This window comes from Vicugna pacos, chromosome 11 (genome assembly GCF_048564905.1).
Source record: "Vicugna pacos chromosome 11, VicPac4, whole genome shotgun sequence".
Taxonomy (NCBI): Eukaryota; Metazoa; Chordata; class Mammalia; order Artiodactyla; family Camelidae; genus Vicugna; species Vicugna pacos.
In genome coordinates, this window is record NC_132997.1 from 69,538,535 (window position 1) to 69,559,201 (window position 20,667).

The 20,667-nt window shown below is 41.5% G+C and overlaps 2 protein-coding genes across 5 annotated transcripts in view; one reads left to right on the forward strand and one right to left on the reverse strand.

The window, feature by feature from the left end:
- Positions 1 to 6,693, forward strand: part of RPP30 (ribonuclease P/MRP subunit p30) — a 31,253-nt gene extending 24,560 nt beyond the window's left edge. For 2 of the 4 annotated variants that reach the window (XM_006211045.4, XM_072971585.1), the window contains one exon: positions 1,373 to 6,693. In XM_006211045.4, coding sequence (XP_006211107.2) covers positions 1,373 to 1,482 — 110 coding nt within the window. In that variant the 3' untranslated portion in view covers positions 1,483 to 6,693. The remainder of the gene's footprint in view (positions 1 to 1,372) is intronic. The other 2 variants (XR_012077487.1, XR_012077488.1) reach the window with 2 other exon arrangements.
- A 3,148-nt stretch (positions 6,694 to 9,841) lies between these two features.
- On the reverse strand, positions 9,842 to 17,780 carry ANKRD1 (ankyrin repeat domain 1). The gene is made up of 9 exons (XM_006211044.3): positions 17,754 to 17,780; positions 16,906 to 17,085; positions 15,877 to 16,014; positions 15,623 to 15,730; positions 14,495 to 14,593; positions 12,885 to 12,983; positions 12,659 to 12,757; positions 12,423 to 12,521; positions 9,842 to 9,954 (listed from the first exon to the last, which is right to left on the reverse strand). The coding sequence occupies exons 1-9, from the start codon at positions 17,778 to 17,780 to the stop codon at positions 9,844 to 9,846; spliced, it is 960 nt and encodes a 319-aa protein (XP_006211106.1). The 3' UTR covers positions 9,842 to 9,843.
- Between the last annotated feature and the right edge of the window lie 2,887 nt (positions 17,781 to 20,667).

Below are 20,667 nucleotides of genomic sequence, written 5' to 3' on the forward strand. Positions count from 1 at the left end.
TGCTACAGTTTTCATTTGGTGAAATGGAAATCATTGGCAGTTTCTGTTTACTTTGAGGTTCTCTGATTATGTTGGCATTTTAATGACCTTGAGAGCCGTTTTGTTCCTTTTATAAATGAAAATGCTTTTAAATAACTGGTAAAGATTTAATAGGGTTGGTAAATTAATTCTGATAAATGAGAAGGTAATGTTTAACTCTTTAGAATTAACTTTTACTTTTATTACTTGAAGTAAGAAATAATTCTTAACTAAATTTATGTTCGTTAAGTGCTTTTGATTCTACTTCCTTTGTAGCTAAAGAATCTCTGTCTCTCTCCTTCTCCCTAGTCCTTCCCTATTTCCTAAGGGCTACATTTTAGTCTCTTTTCATGGCACTGTGGTCCTTCACAAGCTAACCCCCATCCTCATTCCCCCTAATTTTTTCACAACCGTCCTTGACACCAGCCATATTGTCCCCTAAACATACGAGGTTCTTCTTACCTCTCTCTCCATGCCTTTGCAAAAGAATACTTTCCTGTCCTTTTCCTTTTTCCCTGTTCTTACCGTCACCTCTTTTATGATGCCTTCCTCATTCATCCAAGCAGAGATACTTCTTGTGGTACCTCCATTCCTATTATATTTGCCCCTGATGTGCTATCTCAGTGTGTGGTTGGAAGGAGCACTATGTTAGGCATCTTAATACCTTCTATAGATGACATAGTGCCTGGCCTCTTAGTACATTTTTAGCAGAAGTTAGCTAAATATAAGATGAACTCTGCTGCCAACCTGACTTAAACATTTAATAATGCCCATTCTTTTTTGTCCATTGTCACCAATATGTAAGAGATCAATAAACATGTGAATTTGATATTTTTCATTCACCAAAGTATTTCTTCAACACCTGTTAAACACCCAGGTGTTGCTGGATGGTGGCCGTACAATATGACTGATTCTTCAGAGGTACACTGATATCTAGTGGGGGTCACAGATATGTTCCGTGAAATGAAGTGAGCACACACACCACGATGGGCGCAGTACAGTTGACTGTTGTACTTGCTGTCTGAGTTCATCCGTCTTTCTCCCACACTTAACGCATCTGCTGCACCAAGCTTTGTAACTTGGGTTCTGGTTATATGAGGTGCCGCAGACCATTAGAGATAACTCGCCCTATAGTTTTACCCTTGAGGTAATTCCTTTGGAGTGAATTAGGTGTTAGTAACATACTAATATTTGTATACACTGGCGGTGGGAGGTGGGGGAATAGCATCAGCACTGATAGCAGTTTATGGCTTTATCATTTAGAAACACTGTAATTCACAGTGAGATGCTTGTTAAACCACCTCCTTTTCAGTCATGTTTTAACTTCTGGCACTATGGTTTCCCTGTTTTATAGAAACTAGAAAAACTGCTTTTGGAATTATTTCCACGGTGAAGAAGCCTCGGTCATCAGAAGCAGATGATGATGCTCTTCCGGCCTGCAAGAAAGCCAAGTGTGAGGGCTGAAGGGAGCCTCCAGCCTCTGCCAACACTCTCTTCTTCCATTGGTTGGTTCATCAGCTGCAACAGAAACGAAACCTTCATATGATTCACTGTTTTCACTTGGAGCTACGTATCAGTAGTCTATAAGAACAGTCTTATATTCAAGTCGTGAAAATAGCAAAACCTAGTGAAGCATTTAAGAAACAAAAAAGACTGCCCCCTTAATGAATTTAGGTATATTTTAGAAAAAAAGCGAAGACTAGTTTATTTATCCTTTGTGTTACGGGTAAAGAGCAGGTATGATTGAGTAAGATGTTTTATGTATTTCGAGAGACTCTTTAAAAATGTTTCCTGTTCATTTAAAAATTCATGTGCTTTAGCTTTACTTGCTATACATGGCTTACTGTTTCTTAATTTTACTACTCAAAAAGTGGTTATTTTGAACACTATTGAAACATATTTTAAGGGGTTGACTTTTAGTTGATCTCTTCTTATTTTAAGCCTCTCTTTCACTATATTCATCAAGTCAAAGTCCTTTCTAAAAGGAATTGCAATAAAATTTGTGGCAGGAAAGGGAAAGTGCACACAGAATCGTACTTGGCCGCTTCCTTTGCTGCTGCTTACCTCTGTGATGTCCTTGCAGTGGGATGTCTCTCAGTTGGAAGCCCTTAGAAACCTAATGTTGATTTTTCTAATAGCTGTATTACAGATATCAAAGCACTGGACTCAACCAACTTTGGAAATAATTTTTTTTAATAGCAGGATCATATTAAATAGAGGTAGCTTTTTATTTTGCAGATACCTGCATTTATGCTATATTGATATAAAGTAAAATTATTTAAGTGAGAAAAAGAACACTGCTCTGAGAGTCAAAAGGTATTTAAAAGAGAAAGCTTTACACCAGACTCACTTACAAATTTAGATGCTTAAAGAAAATATTACTAAAGAGAAATCATTGAAACAGTGTACACTGTAACCAAGTGAGATTTATTCTAGGATTGTAAGAATATTTCCATTCTTTTTAATGCACTATACTTTATCATATTAATAGGTCAAATGAGAAAAATCAAAATTGTTTTAATAGATGCCAGTAAGACACTTGCTAAAATTTAAAATCCACTCCTGATTAAAAACAAAAAAAAACAATAAAAGCCCTTGACAAAGTACAAGTGGAAGAATATTTCACATGTACATGTATATGTTCACTTATATTTATATATTCTGTATATTTAGCATCATGATTCTAAAAGTAAAGCATTTTTGACTTCCACTTCAGCAGTTTGGTGGATTAGCCTACTCCATTCCCTCCATAAAACTGATGGCCACTGCTGCTGAATCCTCGCACCAAGAGTCTGCCACTTCCTTGAGTGCCAGCTTCCTTCTGCCTTCACCCCACTTGGATTCACCAAAAGTTAGGTGTGTGTTTATTCACAAGCCTGTTTACACCATTGTGTTTAGCATTGTAAAGTTATATAAGTTAATTTAAAATTATGAAAACTGATGAACTAAGAGAGGCAAAAAAAAAAAGAATTCCCAGGAAAATGGATGCTTTTAAAAAGTTTGAGAAAGAAGAGTCATTAAAAACAACTGTCAAAGTAGGTGTGAGCAGGACAACTAAGATTTGGAAGAGATCCAGTAGAAATTCTGCGCTGTGATATGCTAGAGTCTTTGAGTTCTCTTTTTTTTTTTTTAATTGATGTAACATTGTTTATAACATTAAGTTTTATGTGTACAACATTATATTTCAACTTCTGTGTACACTGCAGCTTGCAACCAAAAGTTTAGTTTCCACCCATCGCCATATGGTTGACGCCCTCCTTGCTCATTTTGCTCTCCCCTCATCCATCTTCCCCTCTGGTAACAACTACTCTGTTCTCTTTATCAGTCTTTTTTTTGTTTCATTTAGTTAGTTTTTTTTATTATTATTATTCCACTTAAGAGTAGAGTCATACAGCATTTGCCTTTCTCCATCTGACTTATGTCACTTAGCATAATACCTTTGAGGTCCCTCTGTGATGTCACAAATGGCAAGGTTTCATCTTATTTTATAGTTGAGTAGTATTCTGTTTCATATATAGAGAGAGAAAGAGAGAGAGTAAATAATGCTGCGATGAACATGAGTGCATATATCTTTACAAATTTTAGTTTTTGTTGTCTTCGGATAAATTCCCAGAAGTGAAATAGCTGGGTCATAAGGTAGTTCTTAATATTTTGAAGACTCTCAGTAGTGTTTTCCCTAGTGACTGTACCAATTTACATTCCTACCAGTGGTATGTGAAGGTTCCCTTTCTCCACATCCTGTCTATAACATTTGTTATTTCTTGCCTTTTTGATAATAGCTATTTTAACAGTCTAACAGGAATGACATAGATCTGAGCAGTATCTTCCTGTGTATGTCTCTTCAGGCAAGGGAAACAAAAACTAAAAAGCCACACAGCAAGAGAAACCATCAAAGAAACGAAAAGACAACCTACTGAATAGGCAAAGATATTTTTAAATTTGATAAGAGGTTTATGTCCAAAATATATAAAGAACTCATACAACTCAACAATAAAAAACCAAATAACCTGATTAAAAAATGGGCAGAGAATCTAAATAGACATTTTTCCGAAGAAGATGTATAGATGGCCAACAGGCACATGAAAAGATGCTCAACATCACTAATTATGCAAATCAAAACTAAATAAGATCTCACTTTTCTTTCTTCTTTAAAGAGACTGGAACTCAGGAAAGAACTATAGATCTCCCATCAGTGGAGCCACACTTCCAAGAATAGGCTTTGACCTTTCTTTAAAAGATTGGCACGTGAGTGTACATTTATATATTTTAAACTTAAAAAATGTTTAAGGGGATAATGTTCAACTTTTTTTCATGTCCCACTTTAATCTACTTTTTCAGACAACTGACTATACAGTGCCTCCATTTGTACCAGATAGAATATTGAGAACTTTCATGTTTTATTAGAAAGGAGGTGAACTTAGGGCACATGTGAGTCTTGAAAAACTCAAGAAAAGCAACTGGGAAAAGACACACAGGTGCTTCTTAGTTCGTCACATTTGTTATGTATTTGCAGTTGTGCCTGATGAGATGCTTATCCTGTGGTCCAGGATAGGAGGCCATGATGGCTGGTCACCAGTGAGGAGCACGAGCGGGTTTCCTTTTAAGGTGTGCTTTTGCTAGAACATGAGCCACTGTGGGTTTAGTTGCAACAAGATGACAGTACCTTTAATAAAAGTTCAGCAAGGTGGTCAGGTATAAAATAAATACGCAAAAGCCAGTGGTTGTCATTAACAGCAACTTGTTATAGAATACCTTTTTTAAAAGATAGCCCTGTTCATAAAGACATACATTACCAAGAAATGTTTGGGACCTCTATGAAGAAAACACTAAATGAAAATTATATGGGTAATTAAGGAAGACTGGAGTACATGATGGGAGACATTCTGTTTCCTTGGATAAAGAGACATTGTACATCAAATTCTCCCCCAAATTAATCTGTGAATTTAACATCCAGAACAAAGTATCTCTATATTTTGTTTGCTGTGTATACGTTTCATTTTTAGTCTGGTATTTTGAAAGAAAAAAATACGAGAATAACTGGGAAATTTTGTAGAAAAACAGTGGAAGGGACTTGTAGTGCTGAATATTACAGAGTCCAACAGAACTCTAGTAACTAAAACAGTGTATAACTGGTGCAGAGATCCGATCAGTGAAAGAATTGGGAGTCCAAAACCACTCTAGTTTCAGGAAGAAGTGATGGGTTATTCAGTAAGTGGTGCTGGAACAGCTGGTCACGCAGCGGGAGAGGCAGTACAGCACACCAGTGACGTGCAGACTGACGATACACTGCCTCCGTTCAAGTCCCAGCTTGCCAGTACTTTGTACCTGTGATCTTGGACAAATTACGTAACCTCGCTGTGCCTTGCCTCCTTCATCTAGTCTCCCTATAGCATTATTGCAAGGATTAGATAGATTAAAATCTGTAGAAGTCTCAGAGCAGGACTGTCATGTAGAATGTACCTATTAAATATTGGCTAGTCGATCATTTAGAGGGAAAAAAAGGTCTAATCCCTATCTTTTACCCCATACACTCTCATAGTTAGTAAATTGAAGTGGATTAAAGATCTTTTTAAAAACTTAAAAAAAAAAAAAAAGCTTGGTTTGGTCATCAAAGCCAGAAAACATAAAGCATTGATCAATTTGTCTATAAAAGGGTAATGTTGGAAAAGTGCAAACAGCTAGGAAGGTACATTTGCGATGCATATTCCAGAGAGATTCCAGAGATCCTTAGCTTTTTAAAAGACATTGTTTTTAAAAAACAAATACACAGCATGACAAATACTGCTGGTGTCCACTCAGATCCTTTTACCAGTCCGGTGAACCCCTCCCCCAGCTGCTGCAGCTATTGGGTACTAATGGTTTATCATCACCCTCCCCCAGAGGATTGTCCTGGGCTGATTGATGGCAGCTTACCCAGAGATGCCTGGGAAGTTTTACCTGGATCCCTGGAGTTTAGCCCATGGCAAATGCCTGATGCAGGGTATTATTGCCCACCTTCTGGCCTCTGTGGTGCAGTTTATGCTCCTGAGCGCCCCATGGGATTAGGTTTAGGTGAGACTTCTCCCAAAACCACGTTTCTGTCTCTTTTCTTCTCCTGCTCTGTCCTGTTTCCCTAAGTCCCTTATAGAGCTCTCTCAAGAAATCACTTGCGCAAGAATCCTCATTTCAAGTGCCGCTTCCAGGGAACCTGACTTAATAGAAAATTGAGCAAAGAAGGTTGACCCAGAAAAATGCTCAGTAAACCTGAAGATGCTGAACTTTTTTAGTAATCAGGGAGAAATCGTCAAAAATACATCTCTTTTGCTGATTGGGTTGAAAAAAAAAAAGATTTATAAAGATTGTGGGGAAAGGCAGTAACATATTGTGGAAGGGATAATTTGATACCAACCTCATAGATATTTCTATAAATGTATTTCTTGAAATAACTGGGTAGGTGTAAAGGATGCATGGATAAGGATAGTCATTGCAACAATATTCAAAATGGGGAAATGGAAGCAACCTGAATGCCCAGTAATGATTGAATTGGTTAAATGATCCATTGTACATTGAAACATAAGACGACCATTTATAAAGATGTCTGGAATAAGTTGTTCACTGGAATACAAAGTCATAAAATTAAATGTACAGTGCTTGTATGTAATGTGCACAGAAATCATCGAAGTGCCATGAAATTAGGATGATTGTTGATGTTTGCTTTCTTCATTATTCCTTTCCATAATTGGCTTAATACTTAATAAGTATGTTACTTGTTCAAAGGGAGAGGAGATTTTTTCATATGGTGGGTAAAGGCAGTATGATAGACGTTAGGACACAGAGGAAAAAATACAACAGGAACACTCTTGAGGCTAATAGAGGCTAAGTCAGGGTCAGGGATGGCTTCCAAGGGGAAGTACAGCTAACCTGAAGGGGAGGACTGAGGGGAAGTTATACGGTGGGGTGGGGTGGGGTGGGAGGAGGAGCCTTCCAAGGAAGCTGACACAGTATGTAAGAACAAAAGCAAGCGTCTGGATTTTCTGAGGAGCTGAGAAGTCAGTAGAGTTGGAATTTCACATTTAGCTAGAAGACAGTGAGATATAGATGAGAATAAAGAGTCCGATTTCGAGAATTTTAGAGACCGTTAAGATGTTTTTGATTTCATCCTGAGGGAAGTGGGAAGCCATTGAAACACTTTGAAGAGGAGAATGACTTGACTTGACTAGATTTGCATTTTAGAAAAATCACTCTACCCGCAACTTGATGAACAGACGGGAGGGAAGTAAGCTGGGGGCATTTGAGAAATCCTGGAGTTGTCGTGGTGCTCTGAACTCGGAGAGTGGCCCCGAGGGTGGGAGGAAATGGACAGATTACAGTGCTATGTAGTAGTATGCTGGTAAGGAGTCTTGGTGGTTGTCTGAAAGGGGTGAGGCAAAGGGCAAGTCAAGAACAACTCCTAAGAGTCTCTGTTGGCCAATAGGACGTTCCCTTCAATGAGAAAAGAACACAAGAGACAGATTGTGGGCACAGAGCTGGGTCAGGTGGAAAGAAAAGGAACTTACAAAAGTTGATCGCCCACCTGTGTGATGGAAACTTGAAGGGTTTGCCTGACGCCTTAGCTTTTCCATTGGCAGAGGTAACTGAGCTGGCTTTGTTATAATGGAACTTATTCCACGTTGGTTCTCATGCCCTCTACCTCTGTCCTAGTGCAAGTCTTTATATGCAGCAACACAAAAGTGTTTTAACCCCTTCCTTTCTTCTCTTCCTTACCTTCCAGCTCTTGTGGGGAAGGGGACTTGCCAAAGACATAAAGAGAAAACTTGGCCACGTAACAACACACCCATGTTACGCTAGGGGAGACATCAGTACTAGCAAGGGAGGCGTTGCCTGTGTTGTAGGTGCTTTACCTGGAAGAAGTGGAAGGACCCTGAGCCGTAAGGATCTGATGAGAGCTAGGACCCTAGAGAGAGGGCTGTGGGGATGGGGCTGGGTGGAGATAACAGAGAATGAAGCTCCTGATGCCCCTAGGAGGTAGACTCTACAGATTGTTAGGATCCTGGATGGAAAATATTTCAAGCCATCCTTGCAACTCCGTGACCAGCTAACTGGAAGACCATCTGCTTATGAATTGTGCCTCTCTGCCGTCTTAACGTGTTAGGGGCAGAGCTAAGAGGTTATGAGTGTTATCCTATCTAGAGTGAGTTTGCGGGGAGGGGTACCAGGGCTACTGTTTCACATTGGCCTTCATACATTGCCTCAAGTGCTCAACTTTTCCCTTAACCTTGCCCTTTTCTGCGTTCTGTCTGCTGCCTGGAACACTGTGCTTGGATAACTTCAGTGTATCCTTCAGACTCCTCTGAAAGGTCCCTACCTCAAAGAAGGCTTTATAGAAATCCACACCCCCTCCCCGTCAAATGATGGAGCTCCCCAGCTTAGACTGCACTCTGTACTTTTTACTTCCTTGTACTTACCACATGTTGTTACCATATATATTTATTTCTGTGATTATTTCTTTAATATTCTTCTCTTCCAGGAAGTTAGGGCAGGAACAGTTTTTCTCATCACAGGTCTTAGTACCTATCCCAGCATATGGCAACAGAAAAGCTCCCGTTGGAGTTTTATCAATCATTGGCCAGGTTTGCTCATGAGTGGCCTTCAACACTACCAGCCAGTGTTTACAATAATTATTAAACCTCAGGTGAGTGAAGCCCTGATGGGAATGGTTGAAGGAACACCTCAACTTGCAGTAATTATTCTGGCCACCAGGGGTCTCTTTCTCCCCATCTGGGAGCCAAAAGAGCTTGAACTCTCCTGTGTCTTTATGGTTTTTTGCAGCCTTGCTGTTCAGTGTGGCTGGAGTATACCACCTCTGCATCACCTGGAGGCTGTTAGAAATGCAGACTCTCAGGCCCCACCCTCACTGGAGGAATCAGAATCTGCATTTTAACAAGCTCCCCAGGTGATCTGTTTACGCGTGAAATACTGAGAGGTGCTGTTCCATAGGACATTCCTAATCTGAAAAACTTGAAAGACACAGAAAAACCCCATCTAAATGTCCTTTTCACTTGGTTCTGTCCCACTATAATGAAAGAAGTAAAGAGGTTTAGAATTTGCTTTTATTATGAATATAAAATGTACATACAACATAATATACATTTACACATTTACAATTCGCAGTTAATTTTCATCTCTTTTGAGCAAACTCAGTTCTGCCTGGCCCAGTGGCCCGCTCCTTGCACTGCTCTCCACTTACACTCAACACTTTCTCTTCACCTTGGTACGTACAGCACGCGACTTGCTGAGAAATACAGGCCCAGGCGTCAGATGGCCGGCTTTACTGTCCTCGCAGAATCACTTTCATCTGCTTCCTTTCCTGTCACTGCAGGCCTTCCATGGCCTCAAAATCCCACACTAAAAAGTGAGGGGAAAAGAAGGCTGCAGTAATCCCCTTTGTCTTTCAAAAACCCCTGGAAACATCTTAGGGGTGACCCCTAAGTAGGCGCTGGCAGCGTTACTGGTTAACACAACTTAAGAACTATCCATAGGAAGGCTCTGATGTATTACATACACACTAAGCTTGTTCGTAAATGGACGATCAGGAAGGGTCTGAATACCAGTGGTCTTGAAGTAAATAAATAAATAAATAAATAGACGAGAATAAATACAAATAGAGTGAGTTTCACTAAGGGAGACGGCAAGCTCTATATCCCTGTGCTTTCTCAAACCATCACCGGGTGCAGCTTTACCACAGGTGGACAAACAGAAACAGGATTTCATGACGAGTGGCTCTTTGGGGTGGTGCTTTCAAAATGCCGGGGAAGAGCACCCCGATGGGGGAGTCTGTCGTTTTTCTCAGAAGGTCGCTATGCGAGAGGCTTTGTAGGAGTTCTCTTTGAGGCTGTCAAATATTGCTTTGGTTCCATTCTGCCAGTGTAGCACCAGGTCCATCGGGGTCTTTCCAGCCTAATCAAAATAGAGGAAGAAATGTGACTTACCGAAGGGAGATGTCTATAAATTCACCTCTTCTGTGTGCGCGCGCGCTTGTGTGTGTGTTTAATGAGGTAATGGACAGATGTATGTTATTGGAGTGTTTCAGGAATCCCATGATGAGTGATTTGCAGCTTATATTCAAACCAGCCCTTCACTGTTTCTCAAGGGAATGCTTTTGGTATTTCAGATTAGCAATGTTTTTTTTTTCCTGTGAGACTATCCCAGGTACTGGTAAAAATCTTAGTCCCTAGACACTAATGGCACGGGTTAAGCCAAGTCACTTTGAAATTCAAAAAAAATGCCTCTGTGCATGTCCAGTATCCTGCAAAATGAGCATGAGGAGGTAGCAGTATTCTTCTTGATCGAGAACCAGTTCCTGTCAATGTGGAAATTGATTCCTAATGGATAAAAACTGGTGGTAGAGCTGCTTCAACATCTTAGGTTAAATACGCAGGTACTGCTCCAGGGGATAGATTTTTCACAACTGCTCAGAAGTTACATTGAGCTCTCCCAGGAAATTTATTTTCTTGGAGGTGATATCCAAGAATGCTGTATGAATAAATAATTTTTGAGACCAACCTTTTTTTTTCTTACCTTATGCAAATGCCTCAAGATATTTACAAAAATTAAAACTATGTCACCTCTCAATTCTTGTCTTTAAAATGAGAGGTCCTAAAATTTTCCATCTCTATTCATTCAGAAGTCTCTCTCTATCCCAGAGATTGCAGACTGGCAGCTTTGAGATGCAGATCAGTCTAGAGACCTGTTTTGGCCCAAACAGAATTTAGACTGTTTTTTAAAGTTGGAATTCGTTTGCAATCTTTAGATTTTAAGAGATTTCCCAACTGGATTTATGATCTCTGAAAAAATTGGACCACTTGGCAGCACAATACCCATGATTCCACAGAGCAACAGGGGACCGGCTGAAGAAGGCCCAGTGCCTGTAAGTTCTGTGCAGGCAGCCCACAGCCACTATTTAAGGCATTCGTGTGATCTCCCTGGCCCCTGTGTGTATTTGAGTTAGTGGCCCTGCAACTTTTATTTTGAACTTCTCACCTTGTAGCATCTTCCTTGAGGAGCACTCATCAACAGATATGAAGACAGAGTTTTGGACAACAACAGAGTAATGTATTGTGTGTTGTTTCCAGTTCCCTTCAAGATGCTATCCAGTAGCTTAGAGGCCTTTTTTGGAACATCCATCCATTGAGTCAATGGCATTAGTAGTTCCACAACCCTTATACTGGCATCTAACTGATAATTCAGAGCCATGAGCCCTATTTCTATATTTTGGGCTATTCCATGAATTCCTGGAACCCTTACCTGGCTGCATACACAGAATCCCCAAATCTGTATGCTGTTTATCTCTGTAGCTTTGAGGATTTCATTGAATCTACTCTTTCTGCTGATTTGTTTAAATTATTTGATAAAACCAATCCAAATTATCAAGGATGAGAAGACCCTACTGTTAACACTTTCCCACCTGAAGAAGTCTCTGTTTATTGCATTTATTTTCTGTTCTTGTCACCAGGATAGGTTTTTGGTGGGATTTTTTTGGGTGGTAAAGTATTCCTCTCAGTCTCATAGGAACACAGTAAGAGGAAGAAATTATTCACAGTATAAGATGACAGTGTAAGAAAGACTTCCTTCTTTGTAAAGTGATTCTCCAAAAGCTTCTTTCAAATTTCTTCTTCAGTACTTTACACTCATTCCTCCCAGTGACAATTTTAAAGTTTATATTAGATGATGCTTGTCTGGGAATTGGGACCATGAGGACGATTTGGTTATATTCTCTGGCTTACAGATGAAGCTACATTAATACATACTTGTAAATGGAACTTATACAAGCATCTTTGGGGCCTAAATATAGGAAATTATTTTGAGGGATATGCAGATAAACCAAAGTGGAGAATGAATAGAAATTATCTCAGTAATATAGGCAAAAGCATGGCTCTCCTTGGAAGAAAGTGGTAGCATGCAATACTGTTGTGAAGAGAGGACTGTTCAGAAATACTTGAATTAGATATTGATAAATTTGAGTTCCTTGGCCCTTGGCTGCGTTGACCACTGTGGGATTTTCAACAATTTCAGGAATGGTGGGTGTCTTTATTCCTGACTACCCCAGGCCTTGCTTAGCCAGAGATGGCCAAGGTGGGCTGTGCTCATGTCTGTGAAGGTGGACAGTTTGGCCAACTTTTATTTCCAAGGCCAAATTTCAAAAGAATTACTAGATGCTGTATTAGGCACTGAGTGACAGCAGTCATTGTGGCTTCCCCCGAGCCCTTGCCAAGGTTAGCAGTGTCCTTATGGGAATGAACAGGGGCATTTAAACCCTCGAAAGACCCCTAAAATACTACCTACTGTTGTAAGACTCTTCAAGTAGGTGAGATCTACTTTCGTTCTCTAGGAAACCCGCAAGTAGGGCCCCTGGCTTGAGTACTTACACAGTTCTTGACATTGAGGTCGGCACCATACATGATCAGGAGTCGGATCAGCTTGTACCGATTCAGTCTCACGGCGTCGTGCAGGGGGGTATCTCCTTCCTAGAGAAGCAGAGTCAACAGGCTTAAGGTGGGCCTGAGGCCGGCAAGTGGGTCCACAGGGATGTCTGACTCGGGCAGTGATTCCAAAAAAATGACGAGTGAAGCTTTAGGAGGCTGAACTTGGCTAGGCTACTCACCCGGTCTTTGGCGTTGAGGTCCGCCTCACACGCGATGAGATGCTCCGCGCACTCATAGTGGCCGGTCCTCACTGCCACGTGCAGTGCTGTGCTGAGCAGCTGTGGAATTGAAGAGCCTGCTCAGCCCCTGGGCTTGAGGACAGAGGCTGTCCCAGACCCCCCAAGAAAGTGGGGAAGTGCAGGAGGGATGGGGAGTGGGGAAGGGGAGAGGGACCAGGAGGAATACCTTATCCCGGGCATTGATTTTTGCTCCTTTGTTCAGCAACAGTTTTAAGACATCCAGGTTTCCCCCACGGCTTGCCCAGTGGATGGCTGTGGATTCAAGCTAAACCAGGAAGGTAACAGGACATGACTTAATATAAAGAAGAAACTGGTCAGAGGAATTAGTACTTTGTTTCTAAAGCTCAAGAACACAGGCTTGCTAGAGCATCCATGGTGACACTGGACTGTCGTCTAGGTTGCCAATTTTAACTTTCATAGTTGAAGGCTCTTGCCATATGTTTTGGGCAAACTCTAAGTGTGTGAATGTGGGTATATGTGCTCCTATGTGCATATCTGGGCGCATGTTTGCATCATTAGGAGGCTCTTAATAACCCTAATAAATCTTTTTCAAAGAGAATAAGAACTACAGTTTCTTGAGAATTCCCTTGGGCCGACAGAGTGTCACATACTCCAGATGTGTTGATCCAGGAACACTGTGATGTGGGTCTTACTGTGCTCATTTTGCAGATGAGAAATACAAGGCTCCAAGATATTCAGATTTCTTTCCCAAGGAAACACAGCTAGTAAGTGGCAGAAGAGACAGTCAACCCCACGTCTGCCTGGAACTTTTAACCACTTTCACCAAATATACTAAAAAATTCTAGACATGTATTTTCGAATTCTGGCGGAATGAAAGTAGTCCCTTCCAAAAGATAGAAATCTGGATCTGACACCTCTTCCCCACGTCCCTTTTGTTTTTCCCTCATCTTTTGTTGGTCCTCTGCTGTCTCCTGTGCTATCACTCCCTCCGTACCCACCCTGACTCTCATCCCTTGTAGTCACTGCTTACTCATAGGAGCTCTGTTTGGTATATCCCTGGCCCTCCAAATCCCGTACTCATGAATTTTTCTGTATTTCTATGCAAACTTTATATTTTGTTTCTTGTTTTTCTGTGTTTATTTCTTTTGGGTTAAATTTTGACCAAGTCCTTTGGACTCTTCCAATCCCTTTTCTACTTTGCTATCAAGTCAAATTGAGCTGTATTTAAATAAGGAAAGCATTTCCCCAGCTCAAGCTTGTGTTCATAAAGTATGCTGTGTTCTGGTCTTTGTAGAAATCACAGTGGTTGAATTATTGAGATCTGAATAGCAACTACTTTCCATAGATGCGATTTATTTTGTAGGCAGTCTAGCCCCAAATCTCACTGATGGCAATCAGTATCTATCATAGGGTATGCAGCTAGAGAATTCTGAGATGCTGCTAGCAGCCAAGGGGCCAGGAGCAGACTGCCATGGATGATGGAAGGACAGGGATGCTGAAAGGCAAGTGGTGACTGTCTTACTTCTCATTGATGCTACTGACTTGATAATGACCCAACACTTCAATGAGGAGATTGAATTCTGTCCAACAGCTTTCACTTCCTTTTTTTCCCTGGAAATACTCCCCTCTTTTTCATTATGTATGGAAAATACTTTCCACATGACCTAGTCCTATCTCCCTTCCTATGGAGAAATGAACTGCCTAATGCTCTCAGATCCATTTTCATTCCACTAGGCCCAGTTTTTCATCGTAAGTTTTCTCAAGCTTCATATAGTCTACTTATTTTGGCTCATTTCCAAACAGAAATATATTTACCATGTCACGGAATTCAATCTGGGCTCCAGCTTCCAGTAGCTTCTCCACGATTGCCAAATGTCCTTCTAAGCATGCTCTATGAAGAGCTGTCCGTTTATACTGTGAGAACAGAGATTTAAGAGAGACAGAGAGCAATGCATATATAAAAATGAGCATAAATCCTTTCTACGATATGAAACTAGGGATGCTGCTGACCTAACTGATAGAAACTTGAGTGCTTCTTTAAGAATTAGAAATGTCAAATTTACCAAAATTGGAGACTAGAACAATTATTCTGAAACTGAGATCTGCGTTGCCTGCAATATACATCTCTAAGAGCTGAGAGGTCTACCTCAAGGCAAGTGAACATAAAAAGATTCAAAACTACCTAAATGCTGACATTTCCCTTTCTTGTGCGCCCTCCTGGTTTGTATAGTATTTGCCATGCTGTACAGGCAGTTTTCCATCTGAGACTGTTGCTAGGTCAAAAAGTATTCAGTTTCATTTTTAAGGAAATGGGAGACATTTTTAGTTCATCGTCAGAAATGGTTCCCCATTTCAATTCATGAGGGAGAGCCTACAAAAAGGATTAGTGGTTGCTGGTAAACTGGCTTCCTATAAATGGATTAATAGGCTATTTGTGCTGGAATAACGTTAGGCGTTATTTCACTCCTGTGTCCTCTGTTTTCCAGTAAGGAAACTGAGGTCCAGAAACCTGCTAAAAATTGGCTGCTAAAAATCAAATAGGCAGGTAGTGATGGAGCTGGCACTTGGACTCCAGTCTGCAGATGCTCTGTGTAGAGCTGATGGATTTGAGTCCAATCAAGATAATATATTTCTCCAATGGCGACTCATTGGTCCTGCCTTATTAAAAGTCTCTCCCAAAGGTCTAAAAATTAAAGACACGCTGAAAAAATCAGCCAGCAGTAGATGAGAGTGCAAAAAAGAATGCCATCCATAGCACTAATCCAGCATTTTCTTTTTTTGGACCACTGCACTCTCCTGTTATGTGCCTGGCATGTGTGGCAACAGCTGGGAAGACTGTTTCAGGTGGATTCATTTTTGGCACAATATTAGCACGGCTGCAGGAAAGCGTAAGAAACACGCAGTTAATGATCTGGCCTTTGCAATGCTTTGCATAAGCCTTACCTCATCACAGACATCTGGATTGTTCTTGTCTGACAAGAATTTTTCTACTACTGGCAGTTTATTCTCCAGGGCAGCCTTCAGAAACCTAGGTACATCCACAGGTTCTGTCTAAAGCCAAAAAAAAAAACAAAAAATAGTGTGAGAGTTACCATGAGCTCTCCAACAGTCAGTCAACACCCCAACCCCTCCCCGATACTTATTCCCCCATTAGCATCACACTGATGTTTAAGACTACAAAACCAAGCAGCCCTTACGATGATTTCCGGTTCTGGTTCCTTCACGACAGGAACTTTCGCTTTCCTGTATTTTTTCCTCTTCTTCAGTTGAATGATGATTTCCAGGTCTTCTAAATTTTCAAGCTTTGATCTTTGTTCTAGTTTTTTCTTCTTGAGCTAAAAAAGAAATCCAGTTTCAAAATACCAGGTGAGTTCTACTGACAAGCATTCTGGTTGTGTCTAAACAAAATTGACAAGTATGTGAATAGTTTGAGCAAAAAAATAAGAAATTTAAAATAAATCTTCAGCTTCAATTTAGTGATTTCTTATTCAAGTATTAAGGGATCTAATTGTTCAGCTAATTGCCTCATCTTAGCTTCTCTTGCTTGTGGCATCAACTTTTAATTGGAGATAGGATCTAGTCTCTATGTGATAATTTTGTAATTATTTCCATAAACAAACCCCAAATTTCTGTAGAATTTTTTAACATGCTCGTGAAAATTTTTTTTTTACCCAAAAGACTCTAATAATAAGTTTTAAGGTCTAAAATATCAATGCCAGTGTCTTTCAGGTGGCCCACGAAGCAGGGCTCATGAAACAGACTGTCCTGGGACTATAGTTAACTGATGCATATTTTATCTGTGGTTAGTAAGTAATGAAAATTCACCCAGCAGCGTATTTTGTCAACACAGAAAGCAGCCACAGTCAAACAATGATCCATGGACCGCAAACCACATTATTGGGAAAAGAAGGCTCCCTTGCCTGGGATTAAGTAGACAGTATGAGACGTCAGAAATTCACTGGACATGTTTCTCTTTCCAAGTCTTTCAGTTAGAACATGGTCATAAAATATTCAATGATTGTTTCAGAATCCAGAGCTCATAGTCTTGCCAAAGAATCATTTATAACCTGTCCAATGGAAGTTGCCTCCTTATGAGTTAGAATTTGGCAAACAAACATCTTTGGAATAACCAATTTTGTTTCTCTCTCTTCTCCTTCTTGCCTGGCACCTCCATCCCTTACTCCATTCCCAACGTCCTACTAGTGAATTTCATGCAAAGTTCTTACCTCTGCCTCTCGCTCTTTCTCAATTTTCCACTGTTGCTCCCCCAGGCTCACAAAGTGGGCTGGAAGTGTTTTCAGGTCCTCTTGTTTCTCTAAAGTAACAGCCGCTTCATACTGTCCATCTCTGAAATCCTCAGGAAGGAACTCCCCAGTCTCCCCACTGCCATTCTTCTTCCCTGTTACCTGCAAGGGAAGAAGACCGCAGGGTGAAAAGTAGCAGGGCTGGTCCTGGGGTCACTCTGCACAGAGGATGCTGCAGGAGGCCCCTGGTCCTCTCTCCCTGGTGACAGTGGCCTCTAGGCGGCACACGCTTGGATCTCAGACTGCGATGCATTGCAGCAGTGTTCCAGGATCCCTTCAGATGCTCGTCGCAGTCTCTTGGTTAAATCAAGGTTTAGGTTAGGTTTATCTATTTGAATCTACTTTTAACCCACTTTATTACATTTCTCCTAGGAAAATCACAACCCCTTCCCTTCCCCGGCCCTGCCAATTATTTAAAAGTCTTTTCATTTTAGGTACTTTTGATTATCCCTTGCCTTGTGTTGTAATTCCCAGGCATATATTCTTGCCAGAAAACTTCTCCCCTAAGGCATTTTGATAACTGCATGTCATCCCACACTTGTCTTAAAACCAAAGGAGAAGATATCAATAGGAAATATATAGAGAATTCATTCCTGCCAGCTCCATTTTTCCAAGATCACTTATTTCATCACATAAACCAACCATTTTCCACATAGGGCATTTTCAGAGTACTGGTGCATTATGCCTGAAAGGAAAGGGCATTGCAATTTTCAAATTAAAATCAAGGCTGAACCATTTTTCACTGCATAAAAATAACGGGTTTTACATACCAGCTCTTCTACTTTCAGGACCATCATGTCGACCTGAAGTTTGTATGTTTTTCTCCTGGGGGATGAACCCTTGAGTCGGTGCTGGGGAGCCCCTCCACTCCAGTCAGCTTATATAGCTCGGGCCGGGTGAGATAATCTTCCAACCTGGGAACCCAAGTAACACCCTTACCCCCCTCCCCTGTGGCCAACTCAGAGGCAGGTGAATTTTCATTCCAGACTCAGTGTCTGGGAAGCAGGAGAGGGAGGGGATGACAAGTAACCCCACTGAATATGTGAATCAGGAAGAAATGTGAGAGGGGCCATTCCTTTGGCCGTGACCGCACCGCTCAGCAATGCAAGTCATCCTATTTATCAAGAAGCCAGGGGACAGCTGTCTGTTGATATTGCACCACACCGCTGCTCCTTTTCCTTCTTTGTCAGCTTTCATATGACTCACCCTATCAAGAAAACGTAAATGCCCTGCATATCACACCCCCAGTAATATCTTTCTGATAACCAGACTTATCAACACGTCACTTGGGGGAAGTGTGGCTTCAGGACATCCTATTCCCATGGGTAAACAGGCCGAGAGGAGAGGATCCGGGTCCTAATGGCCCTTGTCTATATCTGTTTGGAATTCTCTGGAGTGATGTCTGGGACTAAAAAGGCCCCATGACATGCCACCTTACCATCATTATAAGAAATTGAAAGCATTCAGGAATGCACTTTTATTTTATGGTGTCACAGGCCATAATTAGCCCGTGACATGCTTCCTGTCTTCTCAAACAGCATACTTACTGCAGCAAATTTTACTCAAAAAGGTTCCAAAATGTCCCAAGATGGATTCTGTGAGACCAGTTATTGGTAACAGGGTCCGACCCCGATTAAGGCACGGAGCCAGTGTTCTCAGGTACTGTGGTGAGAGACTCCCCTGTGGGAGTCGAAAGCTCACATCCCTGGGCCCCACTCCAGGGCGTTCTGAGTCCGGGTACCGTGGGTCCTAGGAGTTTTTTTGTTTTTTTTTTTCAGAGCACTCAGATAATTCTGACACATCAAGGTTTGAGATGGGTTGCCAGAGGAGCAAAGAGCTTGTCTTTGGGGAAGGGTAAAAAAACCACTGTCTCTGGTTTCTCATCTCTGGGATGTTTAATTATGTACCAATATTTAGGTCTCTAGAGTTCAAGGAGAAACAGGGAGCACTATCTCCAAAGCTGTTGAAAACCTTTTTTTTTTTTTCAGTACGAGAAAGGAGGGGAGAGTGAGGAAGGGAGTCTGAGTGGGGGAGTCTGTTAATTATGTTGCCCTTTCTGTGTCCATCACTCCGTCAGACGTACCCACTCAACAAACAAGGCTGCCTTTCTCTTCTTCCCCCTCGAACTGATCAGCCTGTGGTTGCTTTTTCTGGAACTTTCAGAATGAGACGTAGACCACCCCACCTCCCACAAAACCTAAGTGCTGGCAAAGAGGGGCCCTCTCACCAGCTCCGGCGTCTGTTCCAGTCTCCTGTGTTCTAACCCAGGAGGGCTTTTCCTTAAAGTTAAGGTCCTGGGGGTTTTTTTGAGGTGAAGACGGCTATTGCTGTTTTCATTGGTCTCTTTAAGTAAGAAGTGGCCATTGAAGCTTTTCCTACCATTTCTTACACCTTTTTGTTCCAGGCCTGACCCAAACTGACGGGAGCCTTAGGAGATATCTTTGAGCAAGGGTCATGAGTTGTTTAAGCATGTTGGATATAGAAGCCCAGAGCTGCTGGTGCCCTCTGAGTTCAGCCAAGACCAATGATTTCATCTTGCAGAGAGGATGCTGCAGCACAGAAACCTTAATTCACTGGCTGCAGACACATAGCTAGTTAGTGGAGGCTAAGTTGGAGAATTTTGATTCCATTCAACAGAAACAGAATCACGGAGGCCAGAGCAGGTGTCCCAAGGCAGTTCCTACCTAGACCCACTGAGGGTTGAACCAAAACTGATTAAACGGCTCTTCTATGTTCAAATCCCCTCAAAGAATGCAAGTGGAAGTGGGTGGATTGGCTCAACACACCCACTCCTCCCTGTAGTCATGTGATCATCCCCTCAAACCTGGCTGGTGCTGTGCAGGAGGTGCTAAGAAGTCTTAAAGAAGGCTTTACAGAGGATGACCCTTGAGGAAGGGTGGGTGGAATGGGCTGAAAGTAGAGAAAGGAGCAAGCCGGCCAGATTCTCGGGGGTCCCCAGACAAGGAAAATCACTGCCAGCCTGTCCACTCCCCCTTTCCTATGTCGATCCCGTTTGTCATTATAAACATGAGAGGATTTGCTTTTCAGAGAGAGATTCTAGAAATGTTTAGCTCCCTAACAACACCCAAGACAAGATTGTGTTTTCAAATCATTCTTATTCATCAAAATTGAGAACCCAACTTCTCAACTAGAGAAGAATTCTCTGTCACTTGTTTTTAAGGAGTTTCTTTCCCATAAAATTTCACTGAGAGGGTATGTTCTGAAATGTGTATATTTGGCTTGGTCATAGCCTCAAACTAGGCATAACCTTGCCTTACTAAGATGAATTAAGGCAACCAAGCTGCACGTTGGTTCTAGAATCATTTAGCAACCCAGGGTCAACTATCTATGGCCAGAATGAGCAGGGGAATGGTCCCTGAGCTTTGCCAGAGTTCCCTCATGAGCCTTTTCCCCTTCCTCTCAGGATTTATGCACTTTGATGAGAACAGAATTATCACCCTGTTTACAGGGAGAGGAAGTGAGAGGCAAAGAAGCAGGGCCTAAGGCACTTAACTGCTGTCACCCAGGGTTTGAGAGACGTGCCCAGACACCCCCAGGGCTTGTGTGCCATAGCTCAGCTCCAAGGACAGTGTTATCTCTCCAAGTTTTAGGTCATTGTACTCTTCCTCTGACTTTTTATTTTTACTATGTTCTCTTGACTATGTAAGTGATATATAAATACAT

What these genes read in the sequence shown, in the direction of transcription:
- ANKRD1 (XM_006211044.3), bottom strand. Translation starts at nt 17,780, where the DNA reads ATGATGGTCCTGAAAGTAGAAGAGCTG. An exon ending in AACCAGAACCGGAAATCATC is followed by an intron (nt 15,731 to 15,876) that starts GTAAGGGCTGCT and finishes TTTTGGCTTTAG; the next exon opens with ACAGAACCTGTGGATGTACC. An exon ending in AAATCAATGCCCGGGATAAG is followed by an intron (nt 12,758 to 12,884) that starts GTATTCCTCCTG and finishes TCAATTCCACAG; the next exon opens with CTGCTCAGCACAGCACTGCA.